Source organism: Nyctereutes procyonoides, unplaced genomic scaffold (genome assembly GCF_905146905.1).
Source record: "Nyctereutes procyonoides isolate TBG_1078 unplaced genomic scaffold, NYPRO_anot_genome, whole genome shotgun sequence".
Lineage (NCBI taxonomy): Eukaryota > Metazoa > Chordata > Mammalia > Carnivora > Canidae > Nyctereutes > Nyctereutes procyonoides.
Window position 1 is genome coordinate 14,927,501 of NW_026575128.1, and position 15,832 is coordinate 14,943,332.

Below are 15,832 nucleotides of genomic sequence, written 5' to 3' on the forward strand. Positions count from 1 at the left end.
GGCTGTGGAACTTAGCATATGGTGGTTTGAGCCTCGCTGAAAAAAAACCTTCAAAACAGAAGTAGAGGCTTTAAAACTAAAGGTAGGGGGAAACCCCTATGGTATATAGGGTAAAGCTTTCCATATCAAAAGAACCATGCTTAGCACTAATTGGCTTCCCTAAGTCATAGCCTTGATTTGAGGGTAGTCCTTTTTCCACCTTTATCTTCCTGAAGGGAGGAGTGTGTGTCTGGGGGAAAAAGTGGGTGCCTCCTAAGTCCTTGTGGCTAGGAAAGATTCAGAAGAGTATTTTGTACCCTTCTAGATAACCTATCAGCTATTCCAGCCTATCCCCATCCCTCCAAGCAAGACCCCCTCTGAGCTGCAGTACAGGATTCTCAGGGCTTTCAAATGACTACTGAGACCACTTAGTATAAGCCAGGCATCCTTTCAGAAGTGTGTTACAGGCGTTTATTCAGTCCCCACAACAAGCCTATGAGGCAGGGGTCATTAGGGGATGATTACCCTTTATAAAGGTTTTGTAACAAGTAGCTTATTGGAGCAGAGACATAGTAATAGGAATCCCATTATTTCAAACCAGGTGGGTATTCTGAATCTGTCTTGTCTTTGTTTTGATTAAGTTCTCTGAGCCTCATCTTCATTGAAGATCTCTACTATAATTCTTATATGAAGAATAAATACTATATCAAAATAAAATCTCTTGCCTTGCCAAAAAGCAAAATGAGTCCCAACAAGTACCACTTATAAATAGGGATCCCAGGGGAGGAAGGATATCAAGGGCCAGGGGACGCAGGTGGTGAGACACTGGGGCTGACCCAGCCCCGGGCTCTGCTGGCATTCTGGGGCTTTTTGGGTCTGAATGTGGTAAAAGGTAGCTCAGGAGATGGAGAGCTAGTATCCTTTGAAGGCTGGGCCAAGCCCAAGAAGGCTAAGCGTTGGGCAGGAGGAGTAGAAAAGTAGGCCTTCTGCTCTTCCGAGTAGCGCTCCTGTGGTGTTACAGCATCCCGGTATGTCCAATCACGCCAATGGAAATTAAAGCCTTCAAGCAGGGTGATTCGATCAGCTCTCTTAGGCACACAGTCCAGGGGCTTTGTGGGTGGTAGGTCTGGCACCTCTGTTCCTGGCAGCAGCACCACTCCTCTGATGGCAAACCAGCCCCCATATTTGGGGTGTATGCACACTCCTGCTATGTGCTTGGGAGAAAGCAAAGAAAAGTAAGGTCATGGAAATCACCTCGGCACTAAGTCCCAATTACCATCATTGCAGGCTATGCTTGTTCAATTCCCAAAGGATACTGATTCCACATTCAAACCTGTCACTTTTTATTTATTCATGAGAGAAAGAGAGGCAGAGACACAGGCAGAGGGAGAAGCAGGCTCCATGCAGGGAGCCCCACGTGGGACTTGATCCCGGTTCTCCAGGATCATGCCCTGGGCTAAAGGTGGCACTAAACCGCTGAGCCACCAGGGCTGCCCCAAAACTGTCACTATTGTAGCTGGGCTCCCCCATTTCCTCTCCCAGACAACACTTCATAAGCTTACTCTGGCTATGAGGAAGGAGGATTCTTTATCAATTTCCCAGTCTCTCTTACCACTTGTCTCCTAATCACTGCTCTGCTCCTTCCAGCCTGTAACCAGGTTTGTTTAAGATTTTATTTACTCATGGGAGACAGGCAAAGACACCAGCAGTGGGAGGAGCAGGCTCCATGCAGGGGGCCCGATTTGGAACTTGACCCCGGCACCCCGGGATCACACCCTGAGCCAAAGGCAGATGCTCAACTGCTGAGCCACCCAGGCGTCTCTGTAACCAGATATTAAGACAGACTAGGTTCTTTGACCTGATCTGTTCCCAGGTAGACTCCAGAAAGCATATGAGGTTGGGCTCCTGACCAGGGCACATCTTACCCTTGTATTATGTCTACCTGTCTTGAGGGCCTTCATTTTCTCCCAGTCCCTACTGGAATATTCACACTTGCTCTCTGACCTGGGTCCCCCAGGGGTCAGCCTCCACATCCTTTCGTTGGTAGTAGTAAGCAGCTCCTGCCACATGGGCTGCAGTCTGGGCCAGAATCTTAGGGCGTCGATTAGGGTGTACCTCATAGTCAGCGATGACTTCTATTTTCAACTCTGGGAGGTTCTGGGATAGAGATGGAAGCTCATTTCAGCATGAGAGGAATCATAACTTTGTCCTAGAGAGCCCTATATTGTGTTAACAAGGTCCTGTCCTCAGAAGTTGTTTGAAGGGAAAACATGACCTTAAATTTGGGGGAAGGGGGGCATATGGGCCCACTGTGAAGAAAATGATATTCTGTCTAGGAGGGCACATGTTTGAAGAGAGGAAGAAGACTACCTTCTATTTTGAGGGGTTGGGGCACTTGGATGATGCAGTTGGTTGAGTGTCAGACTCTTGGTTTCGGCTCAGATCATGATCTCCTGGGGCCATGAGATTGGGCCCTGCATGTCAGGCTCTGCACTCAGTGTGGAGACTGCTTGAGACTCCCTCTCCCTCTGACCCCCTGCTCCTGTGCTCTGTCTCTCTCAAATATATAAACTTTTTTTTTTTTAAGGTTTTATTTATTTGACAGAGAAAGAGCCAATGAACATACGCAGGGGGAATAGCGGGGGCGGGGGGGAGGGAGAAGGAGAAGAAGCAGGCTCCCCATAGAGCAGGGAACCCAACTTGGGGCTCAGTCTCAGGACCCTGGGATCATGACCTGAGCAGAAGGCAGATGCTTAACCAAATGAGCCACCCAGGTGCCCCCAAATAAATAAATATTAAAAAAAATTTATTATGAGGGATGACTGGTCTTGGTCTTCCAGAGTCCCAGTATGGAGGAAGACCTGGCACAGCTTTGGGGAGATCCAATGTATGTGTATGTATGTATGTATGTATGTATGTATATGTACGTGTACGTGTATGAGGGTGGTGGGGAAATATTGTTCTGTCCTCAAAAGGCCCCAAAGACAGCAAAAAACCTCCAGGTCTAGGGCAAAGACAGGTGAGCAATACTTAGACGATGCTGGGCTTATTCCTATTTCACTTGGAGGCTGAGGGAATTCTGGTTTGAGGTTCATATAATGAATTGCCCGTGAGAGTAGGGGGAGTGAGACTGATTCCAGACCTGGGGGGCTGCTAGAAGAAGGTGGCTGAAACTGGGGTAAGATAAAGCAGAATGAAGAGAGATCATAATGTCAGGGATGGCTTTATGGTATCCTTCTGTCTGGGAAGTGGTTCTTGGCTCTATGTAGGTCTAGTCCTGCATTGAGAGCTTAAGAGAAGGTGGAAGCAGCTATAGGTTTAGAAGCTGGGGGAATATAGAACCTTGCTCACCTCTCTAATGCGGCCCAAGTGGTAGGCCACGCACTGGTCCACAGGGTCAGTCAGTTGTTGGAGGTGGCAGCTCTGAAGGAAGGGTTTGAAGGCTCGGTCAAACATGGCAGGTGTGCTGAGTACCAGAAAGGCCAGGGTAGGTCCTGGCAGGGGTAGGTGGAAGGCTGGAGGCAAGAGTGCATTATACCATGCCACCTGGAACAGAGAAAATTCAGGCCACACAGAGGGTCAGTTTAGGCCTTTGCTAGGCCCATGCCTCACCCTAGCATTCAAGGCCTCATACATCTTGCCTCAGCCTCCCATCTCATTCATTCAGCCAATGGACTTGTACTGATGCTGCATGATGTATATTTATGGGGGCCTCCTCCATGGGGGAAATTTAACAGGGAATGTGAAAATAGAAAGGCAGAGAATTCATGAATAATTAAGAACCAAAAGAAATTGTACTGTGATTAGTTGCAATGACAAGGCCAGATGAGGGTTCTGTGAAATTAGAAAAAGCTTCTTGGAAGCTGTTTTGAAGGCTAGGAGGAAACTGAGAGACTGATGTGGGGAGGGAGAATCTGGTATGTATTCTAAATAGAGGTTACAGCATTAACAAAAACATGCAAAAAGGGCGTATTTTCAAAAGAGTAAATTGTCCAGTTTGATAGAAGTGAAGGGTTTGTAAAGGCGAGCAGGAGAGAAGGGTGGAGAGATCAGTAGGCATGAGATTATGCCTGGCCTAGAATATCAATTTAAGGAATACAAGTCTAATTTGCTGACAATAAGAGGCTATTTTTTTTAAAGATTTTATTTATTTATTTATTCAGAGAGAGAGAGAGAGAGAGAGGCAGAGACACAAGCAGAAGGAGCAGGCTCCACGCAGGGAGCCTGACACGGGACTCAATCCTGGGTCTCCAGGATCACACCCTGGGCTGCAGGCGGCACTAAACCGCTGTGCCACCGGGGCTGCCCAGGGGCGAACTATTGAAGATTTAAGGAGTAAACTGATAGTTTTAGAAAGATCTGGCTTTAGTGTGGAGGATGGTTTGCATGCAAAATGATAGCAGGCAGGTTACTGCAGTAATCCAAGTGACGAATACTGGCTTGGACCAGAGCACACAAGGGTTGGAGGGAAGGGAAGGAGTGAGAAGTAGGAGCCCAGGATGACCGGCTCTGTTCAGTACAGTAACTCCCACTACCCACCCAGGTCTACCTGACCCACCAGTCATTCTCACTGTCTCCATACCTGCCATCCACCACTACCTCCACACCTTTACTCATTACTCAAGCCATTCCTGATATTTGGGATGTACATAATCTTCCTTCCTTCTTTTCACATGTAGCTCAACTCCATTTTTTCTGGTCAGTCCTTCTCAAGTTAGACCCAACTACCTCCTCCTTTATATTCCTTTTCAGCCCTGCTGTGGGCCACTCAGTGGAAGGGGTGGGAGTGTGCTGCCTCTTAATCATCAGGCAAAGGGCTCAACCTGAGTTGATTTAGCCATGTCCAAGCACACATCTCAGCACAGGGGGCACTGGATAAAGGGGAAATGGATCTATGTAAACAAGGGGAGGTGGTGGTACCAGACTTCTGTGTCAGGCGAGTGCTCAGTTTCTGTACCCAGCCCAGCGCTGGTGACTGGCAACATCATGAATTATCCTTCTGTTGGCAGATGAACAAACCAGCCAATTGTTTGCTTATTCAACAAAAGGAATGCCCTTCCCTCCTCAAATGGCCTAAATCTTAGCTAAGCAAACCTTCCAGGCCTTGCCCTGTTCTAATTCCTTCGAAGGTGACTGGTCTCAGGGGTCACTTTCTTCCTCTGAATAATGGAGGTGGCAGAGCCACACGATTACTGGATTATGTGTGTCTCATTAAAAAATACGGCATTATATGGGGGTAAAATGACAAGCGTGAGACTATTTCTCTACCCTTTTAACCGAGTCCTCGATGACACCCTGTCCCTGTAGGTCAGAAGGACATGGGGCCAGAGGAGCTCGGGAAGGATCAGAATGCTCTCGAGCTTCACGCCGGTAGCACCCAGGTCAATCATACACCTCGCCCAGCATCACAGGAGGGATGAACCAACCTGAAACGGGTAAACCTCGAAGCCAAAAGGGCACAACGTGTCCTCGATCTTCTGCTTCAGTTCTGCGACTTGTGGCTCCATAGCGCACGCTACGCGCAGAGCTTGCTGGGGAATGGAGTCTCGAGGATAATTTGGGCAGTGGCGTTTCAAGGTAGCTTGGACTACATTTCCCAAGAACTACTGGGACCAGCAGCGGAATAGCGTTGGCTCGGTGCAATGCATCTTGGGATATGTAGTTCACTTGGTCCTTGGGGACAACAACTACAGAATCCGAAAGCCTCAGTTTCCCGGCAAGCTTCACGGCGGGGGTGTGAATGCTCGTGTAGCTTCCAGGGAAACGTAGTTCCGCAGCCTCCATCGTCAGTTGTCTCCGCGAGAGATGAACTCGGTTTCCCTAGTGGCGCTGCGGCTGCAAGTCCAAAATCAGACTTTCCCGGTCTACAGAACGGTTTGAACCAGGTGGCGGCTGTAGTCGCTGGCACAAGTTCGGGGTGATAATGCCTGTGTCTTGCATCTGGAGAGGTCTGGATCAAGAATCGGCACTCTCAAGTCCCACCTGATATCTGCTTATCAGAGTATTTCGCCTTTCCCCTAGATTCCCCAAGCGCCGTTCCCTGCTAGTCCTAGTTTTGGCCTGATATTGCATCCCTACCTTTACTATTACTTCCTCAGTCCCCACTCTGACGTGTGGTTTTACTGGGGCTGTGCCTCGGGTATTCCAGGCTAGGAGAGCAAGGCTAGGAGACGCCAGGAGGAAACCTCGCAGAAGGTTATGAGTAGGAGCCTGAGCTGGTCTGAGCACCTCGACGCACTTCTCAATGCTACTAATGGAAATATAGCCAGGATTAAGGTGAGGGGGCGCCTAGGGGTACCCGTTTGGAATTTTGGGTTTAGGGACACTGAGAGCTTATTGGCCTGTACACTTGTTTCTTTTGTAGCAGCATCTGTATCCTCTTGGAGTCTCCACAGCAGGTAAGTGTTGTCCTTTTTCTATTCTCCAGCCTTTTTTCTTTCCAGGATCTGCCTGTTTGTAGTGTCTGTACCTTCCACTATTCCTTCCAAATTCCAGCTGTTTTCTGTCCTGAGCAAACATCTGTTTTTTCCCCTAAAGATAGGCCTCACAATTATCTCTTATTTATTCCTTCAGCAGGAGACCTGCCTGGGACCTGGATTTCCCCTCATCATTTGCCTCCACAGTCTGGAGGCCAAGCTCAACAGTCTTGGTTAGAGACTCCCTTTGCTCCGGAGAGGCTGAGTTGGGCTGAGGCCCACAGAGAATCTTCTCTCTGGGCTGAAGTTATTATTCTCCGGTCCCAGCTTCAGTCCCAGGCTCAGGTAAAGCGTGGGCTCATAGGTGTGTATGTATCGTGTTTGTGTGAGATGAGGGTACTAGGTATTGGGGAAGCCCCTGACACAGTAGGTCATGTGGCTTTTCTTGCCTGAGTAGGTGACTGAGACACTGAGGAAGGCTGTGCAGGGGCTGCTGGAAGAGCGAGAGCTGCAGAAGTATCAGATCCGTGCTCTGGAAGGTACCTGGCCAGTTCCTTTTTTTCATACACATAGTTCATTATGTACGCACACAATTTTTTTTTAATTTTTATTTATTTATGATAGTCACAGAGAGAGAGAGAGGCAGAGACACAGGCAGAGGGAGAAGCAGGCTCCATGCACTGGGAGCCCGACGTGGGATTCGATCCGGGGTCTCCAGGATCGCGCCCTGGGCCAAAGGCAGGCGCCAAACCGCTGCGCCACCCAGGGATCCCTTGTTACATACTTCCTGTGCAGTTGTTTTGGTTTGCAAGTGGAGTCTCTAAGCTCATGTGTAAAATTCTCAGAAGGGCTAACCTTCAACTTGTCCCATACAGCATCACTAAGGCTGCTGCAGGGGGGTCCAGAGCAGAGAGCCCTCCTCTTGGAGCAACGCGTGGAGGGTCTGAGAAAGGAACTGCAGTGCCTTCGAAGCCAGGTGCAGAAACAGGCCCAAGCCCAAATACAAACAGGACCACGAAAGTGCAGCGCTACTAGTGGTCTTCACCAAGAGTTGCAGAATGAGTAAGTGATGGTCAAGATCTCTCCTTCTTCAGGCCTCTAACTCCTGGTAGTGTCTTCTGGGCTTGTTGATTGGCTTTGGGGTGATACTACTGTCATCTGCGCAGGCGGCGACTCCTATGGGAGGAGTCAGAGATTCTTCGGGAGGATCTAAAGCTGCTGCGGGACCAGCTGAGTGAGTAAACAATTGGGGGTGGGTACAAGTTCACCTGTCCTCTTCTATGGAGAGTCTTTTTGCTATCCTAGTAACTGGCTGTAGCTCTGACTGCTTGAGCTGCTCAGAAGTCTGGCCAAGTGTTTTGTCTTGCCTCCATGGTGTGAGTCTGGTCTCCCCAATCAGCTTGGAAGCTTCCCAATAGCTACACTAGAATGCTTTGTCTCAGTTTTTTTTTTTTTTTTAAAGATTTATTTATTTATTTATTTATGAGAGACACAGAGATAGTGAGAGAGAGGCAGAGACACAGGCAGAGGGAGAAGCAGGCCCCATGCCGGGAGCTCGACATGGGACTTGATCTTCAGGGTCACGCACTGGGCTGAAGGCAGCGCTAAACCGCTGAGCCACCGGGGCTGCCCCTGTCTGTTTTCATCACCAGGATGGGCACAAGGCAGGGAGGGGAAAGGAAAGAAGTTGGAGAATAGCTCCCTTACATTTTTTTTCTCATCTGAAGGTCAGCACCAGGAGCTGCTGCTGAAACAGATGGCTGAGGGGCAGCAAGCTCAGGCCCACAGCTGGAAGGTAGGACGAGGATCAGATCTATCTCTTCATATCTCCTTGTGGAGACCCCTTCCTTTTTCACTCTATTCTGTTCTGCAGGCAGGCCAGGATACCCTTTTCCACTTCATCTCTTTCTCTCTTCCCTATGCTGACTGTACCCTTCTCCAAAGCTCTTCTTCACAAGCCCCCTTCTCCAGGTTGAGAAACTGTCATTGCCCACATGAGGGTTCTGTGTGTGCTGAAGATGCCAATGGTGGTGAGGGCGATTCATTTTGGAGAGGAAGAGGTTTGGTCCTACCTGGGCCTATGGTTTGACAGATGTTGGAGGAACTGCAAAGTGGCCAGGAGGGCAAAGATCAAACTGTGGAGGCTGCCACAGGACAGAGGCCCAGGATGCCCCATGCGATCACAACCTCCTCAGGTCAGGGGATGTGGGTGCTTGTGGTAGTGGAAGGGATTTGCCTCAGAGGCCAGGCATTGGGGACCAAAGTTCAGTTATCCTAGATATTTTTTAAAAGATTAAATAAATAAGTAAGTAAACGAGAGAGAGAGAGAGAGAGAATGAAAGAGAGAGAGAATGAGAGAGAGAACGCGCGAGAGAGTGTGAGCTGGAGAAGGGACAGAAGGAGAGGGAGAGAGAGAATCTCAAGCAAACACAACTGATTGCAGAGCCCACTGTGGGGCTCCATCTGACAACCCTGAGATCATGACCGGAGCAGAAATTGAGTCGGATGCTTGACCTCCTGAGTCACTCAGGTGCCCCTCAACTATCCTAGATTTGACATGGGCTGGTAGGGGTGGTATGAGTATCTGGGTTACAGTCCATACAGGTAGTACCGGGCATTCTATACTTGGTACAGGGTCACTGAGATATCTTTATATGTTTGGAGGATAACGGGGGAGGAGACTGGAGTCCTGGCCTTGGGACTCTCTGTGCTAGGAGGGTCCCCTTGTCCGACTGTCACCATCTCTGCTTCTCATTCTGTTCCTCTTTCCAGGACCTCCGCTCACATCCTCCAGTCTAAGATTGCCCCTGTTCACTGGTTATCTTTCTTCATCTAGCTCTGAAGTCAGTCTTCTAGACAATAACAGCAACTGGAAACCTTTAATATAGCTAGGTGAGGGTAAGGGCAGGGATCCCAGGTCTGGGTGAGGCTGAATCTGAATGTGCTTGGGTGTCCACTGCCTAATTGTTTGGCACTGGGTAGAATGGAGGTTCTGCCTCTTTGTGAATCCATCATCCTCTGTTGTTACTTATCCTAAGGTAGGCCTGTATGTTTCTCCCCACCAGACCAGGCCCACGGCCTAGTTCTATGTATATCATGATGCTTGCTGATGGTTTGTTTTCTCTTCCCTTTCTCTCCTCTTAGATCTCCAGAGGAGCACACTTTCTAACCTGGAGCCCAGCAGCTTACAGCTATAGGCCCAGAGCCTTGAGCAGGAGAAACTCTTCTTTAAGGGCCGGCCCCACAATGTTCCTGAGTGACCTGTAAGGACTTGTAAGAGTAGTTTTGCTCACCTTCCTCTCCAAGGCCCTGTTTCTCTTGATCTAGCTGGTATCTGCCCTCTCTACTGAGGCTTGTCACTGCCTGCCTAACCCTGTCCATCAACTGCAATAAAATGTTTTAACCCTCCCTGATATCTTCTGTGAATCAGCACCCACATGGGATGGACTCAACTATACCTTTTCTTCCTCCTGTTATTTGACTGCTTCCTGCCATCTCTCTGAAGTCCAGGTTCATAGATATTTATAGCTGTACTGTCTGAGTGCAAGCCCTGTGATCAGTGGAACTTGGAGATGAACGGGAGATGAGAGCTCCCATTCTGATAGGTAGAATGAGGTAGGGCAGTGCTCTGGGGCAGTATTGCTGTGGGGATGCAGAGGAGGCATTCAGGTAGGCCCTGGACCTGAGTAGTAGGAGGCTTCCTCTTCTCATCTTCTCATCTCAGCTTCTGCCTCTTACAACTTATCCCCGTCTCCCCACACCTCCTCAACCTCAGCAGCCCAGCCCAGCCCGGCTTGCATTCTGTAGCAGTTTCCTGGTCTGTTTTCTTTCAGTTTCTGCCTCTAATCTAGTGGCTTTTAGAATTGTTTGATTGTGACCTCTAGCAAGAAATATAGTTTACATTGTGGTAAATATATATGTGTCTATTTATTAAATGGTATACATGTATATATTTACTAAATGAAACAAATTTTATGATTTAATACTCATTGAATCAATGGGAATAATGTACCCTGATATTTCCTATCATATTAAAAAAATAGGCCTTGTGGCTATTGGTCCTGATCCTTCTATCACTTGGTTGCTCTCTGAGAAGTATATCTTTCTTTCTTTCTTTTTTTTTTTTTTTAAGATTTTATTTATTTATTCATGAGAGACACAGAGAGAGAGGTGGAGACACAGGCAGAGGGAGAAGCAGGCTCCATGCAGGGAGCCTGACGTGGGACTTGATCTGGGGTCTCCAGGACCACGCCCCGGGCTGAAGGTGGTGCTAACCTGCTGAGCCACTGGGGCTGCCCCAGAAGTATATCTTTCTACATAGGCTAAGGGCAGCTTTGCTTTTACCTTACCTGCATTTTATTATTTATTTATTTATTTATTTATTTATTTATTTATTTATTTATTTTATTTATTTATTTTATTTATTTATTTTTTATTTATTTTATTTTTTTATATTTTTTAAAATATTTTATTTATTTATTTGAGGGGTGGGGGAGAGCAGGAGCAGGGGGAGGGGCACAGATAAAAGCAGACACGCTGCCAAGCAGGGGGACCGATGTGGGGCTTGATCCTAGGATCCTGGGATCATGACCTAAGTCAAAGGCAGACACTTAACTGACTGAGCCACCCAGGCGCCCCAAAACCTTACCTGGATTTTATATTCTAGACAATGCAGTCCAGGATTTCCTTAGAAGAAGCCATATGTTCTCATTCATCTGGGGAATATGAATAATAGTGAAAGGGAATATAAGGGAAGGGAGAAGAAATGTGTGAGAAATATCAGAAAGGGAGACAGAACATAAAGACTTCTAACTCTGGGAAATGAACTACGGGTGGTGGAGGGGGAGGAGGGCGGGGGGTGGGGGTGAATGGGTGATGGGCACTGAGGGGGACACTTGATGGGATGAGCACTGGGTGTTATTCTGTATGTTGGTAAATTGAACACCAATAAAAATTAATTTATAAAAAAAAAAAAAAAGAAGAAGCCACATCCCACTAAGATCTCATGAGGTTTCTTCTGCTAAATACCAGCCCTGGTATGCATTTGCCCTCAGCTAAGACAGGCAGTGGGCTCATAAGAATCTCAGCTCTTAGCTCCATCTAGCTGGGAAGAGGAGACAAGTATCTGAAATAAAAGCATAACAAAAGGCTGAGATGAGTAGGACAGGAGCTACTTCCTGTTATGGGGTATATTCAAGGCCCTGGCATAACTAGCAGATATGTCATGAAGAGTGGACCTTTGACACCTGAATAGCTGTGAGGCAATCCTTGGTTCTTTCCCCTCAGTTTTTTTTTTTTTAAGATTTTATTCATTTATTAAAAAAAAAAGATTTTATTCATTTATTCATGAGAGACACACACAGAGAGGTAGAGACACAGGCAGAGGGAGAAGCAGGCTCCATGCAGGGAGCCTGATGTGGGACTCCATCCCAGGTCTCCAGGATCAGGCCCTGGGCTGAAAGCAGCGCTAAACCGCTGAGCCACCTGGGCTGCCCCTCTTCCCCCCTCAGTATTAAGGAGATTGCATGCAAGAAGCACCTGGGTGGTTCAGTTAATCAAGCATCTGACTCTTGATTTCCACTCAAGTCATGATCTCAGGGTTGTGGGATTAAGTGGGGAATCTGCTTGAGATTCTCTCTTCTTCTACCCTTATTCCCGATCTCACTGTCTTTCAAATAAATACATAATCCTTAAAAAGAGATTGCTGAGAGTGGAATGGTAGAGATCAGACTTGGGTCAAACAGAACTTGTTCAAAAAACTAAATACTTGGCATCAAGGCTCATCTTCCTACTCAAAGTACGAGTAATCCCTGTCTTTTACATCTTTCACCGGGCAAAAAATACATGTAGTATGATGGCATTACTCAATTCTAATTGGTACAAGTACTGTACTTATTTATCAACTACTTTGCCTCAGGTTTTGTGGGAGACAGGTTTGCAAGGATGCTGGGGCTCTAACAGAAAAATTCAATAGCAAAGTGGAACAATGGTATTTGAACTGTCACCAGGTGGCAGCACATCATTTGTTGCTAGAAGAATGATACAGAAATGGCTTTAGGCCTAGGATACTGGGCTGGGGTGATTTCTTTTTGGAGATACTGTGCTCTATAGCTACCAATTAATCTTACTAAAACAGTGTCCTCTTAGGGCTACTCTGCTCAAGAACCTTTGACAGCTCTCACAGCATAAAAAGAAAAAGTACAAATTTGGCATTTAAGCCCAATTCACATTTAATTTCCATTCTTATGTCCTATCACACATCTTTTAAAATTTTTTTGTTTGGGAAAAAAAAACAAACTTTTTTTTTGTTTTTTTGTTTGTTTGGGATGCCTGGGTTTTGTAAGGGGTGCCTGGGTGGCTCAGTGGTTGGGTATCTGCAGGTTGAGCATGGCCCAGGGTGTGATCCTGGGGTTCAGGATCGAGTCCGGTGCTGGGCTCCTTGCAGGGAGCCTGCTTCTCTCTGTCTCTGTCTCTCATGAATAAATAATCTTTTAAAAAAAGATAAAAGTATTTTTTTTTCGTTTACGTGTAGTTGACACACAATGTTACTTTAGTTTCAGGTGTACGACATACTGGACAAGTTTATATGTCATAGTATGTTCACCATAAGTGTAGCTACCATCTGTCACTGTATAATCCTTCTGCTGTGCCTTTTATTCTTGTGACTTACTCATTCCATTACTGGAAGCCTGTATCTCCTCACCCATACTCCAGTGTTTCCTTGCCTGCTTTAGTCCTGGAAGCCTAACCCTGTTCCAATCTACCCAGGCGAGAGATTATGAGCACCTGAAGTTCAGGTATATGAAAAGCATGAGGAAGGAAATGCACATGTTGAACAGTTGAACAGAATTCTTACTCCCTACCCAGCTCTTTAAAAATCTTCAGTTTTCAGGATCCCTGGGCGGCTCAGCCGTTCAGCGCCTGCCTTTGGCCCAGGGCTAGATCCTGGAGTCCTAGGATCGAGTCCCACGTCGAGCTTCTGCCATGGAGCCTGCTTCTCCCTCTGCCTGTGTCTCTGCCTCTCTCTCTCTCTCTATCATGAATAAATTAATAAAATCTTAGAAAAAAACAAACTTAAGTTTTCAAGCCAGCCCAAGTGTTATATGTCCAGGAAGCCTTCGCCAAATCGAATCTCAGTCTAGATGAATAGTTGCCTCAGTATTTTAACCCTACCCATTACTCTTAGTATCTCCAGTAGTTTAGATTTATCAGTTTTTCCCCTACACTATACTGAGGTCCTGCAGGATTCTGCGTTCATATATTCAGGTAGTCCTCACTTAGCTATACCCTTCACCAACCGAGAAGCCGCGTCAGTCGAATCCATTTTCGGTTAGCTTTATTAATTACCTATCGTTTATGTGTTTGGCATTTTGATTGGTCCCTCTCGAGTTTACTGCCCCCTCTTCGGAGGCTCCGGGACTTGGGTTTCCCCCAGGTGTATTCCCTCCTCCTTGGTTCCGCCTTCCCAACACACTACCTCCTCTGTTTTTAATCTCCTCTTCCTTCCTATTGGTTCTCTTCGTCCTCCCGAGTTGGCGCTTGGGGCTGTTGATTGGCTTTCCCCGACGCCCATTGAGTCCCCCTCATACCACGTGGCATTCCTAATGCTAATTGGGTAATTCCGCCAGCTCGTTTATCAAGGATTGGCGATTGATTGGCTGCTCGGAGGCTTGAGGTAGGGGCGTGCTCACCTCAGGCCCCGCCCCCAGGCCCCCTGCCTGGCTGGGCTGGCGTTTCAGTCGCTCGCAGCCGCGGATTTCAGCGGAGGTTCAGCTCCCTCCCCTGGCCCGCCGTCGGGATCTCCCTCCTGGCCCCGCCAAGCAGACGGGGAGAACGGTCCCGACTGCGGGGCCATGGCAGTAGCCTCCTCGTCCTTCGCCGCCGCTAGTTCCGCCGAGTCGCTGGCTTCTGCGCGAGGGACCCCCACCACCTCCGCAGGCTGAGCCTCTGCCGCCTCCGAGCAGTGAGGGCTACTATGCTCCCGCTTTGCTGCTGCCTCCGCCTTCCGCCCGCGCAGGCACCCCTCCGACTGCTCAGTCCCGCCTCAGGTAACGCCGAGAGCGCGCGTCGGGCACAAACTCCGGGCGCCCCGGCCCGCGCGCGGCTCCCACACGCCGCGGCTCCGGAGCCCTGGCGCTAGGGTCTCAGCACCGACAGGACCCCTTCGGCCCCTGTCTCTTCCCTTTTCACCTTCGTCAGGGTCCCGGGCAGCCCCCACCCCTACCCTCGCTTTCTCGCCTCCGAGGCCGGGAGCCCATTAGAAGTCCCTTCGTATCAGGGACCTGGTCCTTGACTCCTCTCAGGGGCTTTTCTCACTTCGGAGACTCAGGAAGCCCTCATTTTCTCGGGGAACTCGTTTCAGATGGCTCCAGCTCCACACTGAGGGGCTCCCTTGTCCCTCAGAGATCTGGACTCCCTCACTTGACTTTTCTCAAACACACTCTTCTCTGGAAACTTGCCCTTTCTACGTTAGAAGGGACTCCCCACACCCCCACCCGCGTCCCAAGACACTACCGCCTCGCTCTTCTCTCTTCTCCTGTCATCCCTCCTCCCATCCTTTTCCCTCCTCTGCCTTTTACCCTTCGCTTGGAAGACTCCAGACTAAGCCAGTGTTTAGATTTAGTTAGAAATGAAACCCATGTTTGTGTGATTTAAAGACCTTTCCTTTTATAAGTCTGAGAAAACCTTGCTGAAGAATTTGGACTTTATTCTGTACGAATGGGGAACCACTGAAAGTTTTTTTTTTTTTTAAGATGTAATTTGTTTATTCATGAGAGACACAGAGAGGCAGAGACACAGGCAGAGGGAGAAGCAGGCTCCATGCAGGGAGTCTGGTAGGTACTGGATCCCAGGACCCCGGGATCACGCCTTGAGCCCAAAGACGCTCAACTGCTGAGCCACGCAGGTGCCCCGCCACCCCGCAGTTCCAGGTTTCAATTCCATGAGGTTTCCAGAGTTGAGAGGTTTATTGGGTGGTTTCTGATTTCGTTGGTGGGATGCATTGGTAGGGTTCTTTCTTTCTTTCTTTCTTTCTTTCTTCTTTCTTTCTTCTTTCTTTCTTTCTTTCTTTCTTCTTTCTTTTTTTTTTTTAAGATTTCATTTATTTATTCATAAGAGGCACACAGAGAGGCAGAGACATAGGCAGAGAGAGAAGTAGGCTCCCTGCAGGGAACCCTGTGGGACTTGATCCCAGGACCCCGGGTTCACGACCTGAACCAAAGGCAGATGCTCAACCACTGAGCCACCCAAACATCCCTAATTTGAGGTGTTTTTCAGATATCACTGTGGTTTGCTGGAAATTTGGGTCTAAAAATTGGGAGACTCTGGTTTGCTAGAAATTAGGTCTAAAAATTGGGAGAGAGGGTCAACAGAGAGTATAACAGGGATATTTGAAGACTTAATATGGGATGGTAATACTGAAAGAAGAGGAGAGCCAG

General features: G+C 48.1%; 3 protein-coding genes across 10 annotated transcripts in view; 2 read left to right on the forward strand and 1 right to left on the reverse strand.

Moving 5' to 3' along the window:
- The window catches only part of MMACHC (metabolism of cobalamin associated C), a 5,629-nt gene extending 111 nt beyond the window's left edge, over nt 1-5,518 (reverse strand). Inside the window, exons 1-4 of the mRNA XM_055342003.1 lie at nt 5,406-5,518; nt 3,331-3,525; nt 1,984-2,136; nt 1-1,193 (exon numbers count right to left, since the gene is read on the reverse strand). The exon at nt 1-1,193 is cut by the window's left edge and continues 111 nt beyond it. Of these exons, the coding sequence (XP_055197978.1) occupies nt 774-1,193; nt 1,984-2,136; nt 3,331-3,525; nt 5,406-5,486 (849 nt within the window). The 5' untranslated portion in view covers nt 5,487-5,518 and the 3' untranslated portion in view covers nt 1-773. The remainder of the gene's footprint in view (nt 1,194-1,983; nt 2,137-3,330; nt 3,526-5,405) is intronic.
- A 261-nt stretch (nt 5,519-5,779) lies between these two features.
- CCDC163 (CCDC163 homolog) lies at nt 5,780-9,803 on the forward strand. 8 transcript variants are annotated; one of them, XM_055341490.1, is made up of 11 exons: nt 5,780-5,980; nt 6,128-6,255; nt 6,344-6,377; nt 6,553-6,740; nt 6,853-6,934; nt 7,271-7,457; nt 7,562-7,629; nt 8,123-8,190; nt 8,488-8,590; nt 9,168-9,287; nt 9,540-9,674. In XM_055341490.1, exons 2-10 carry the CDS (start codon nt 6,178-6,180, stop codon nt 9,281-9,283), a joined length of 924 nt encoding a protein of 307 aa, XP_055197465.1. In that variant the 5' UTR covers nt 5,780-5,980; nt 6,128-6,177; the 3' UTR covers nt 9,284-9,287; nt 9,540-9,674. The 8 variants fall into 8 exon arrangements, 7 of the variants coding, with proteins under 7 accessions (XP_055197465.1, XP_055197464.1, XP_055197463.1 ...); XM_055341489.1 differs by having other exon boundaries at nt 5,780-5,927; XM_055341488.1 differs by having other exon boundaries at nt 5,780-6,255.
- A 4,328-nt stretch (nt 9,804-14,131) lies between these two features.
- The window catches only part of TESK2 (testis associated actin remodelling kinase 2), a 135,051-nt gene continuing 133,350 nt past the window's right edge, over nt 14,132-15,832 (forward strand). Inside the window, exon 1 of the mRNA XM_055341690.1 lies at nt 14,132-14,443. The gene's annotated coding sequence lies outside the window, so the exon portion shown is untranslated. The remainder of the gene's footprint in view (nt 14,444-15,832) is intronic.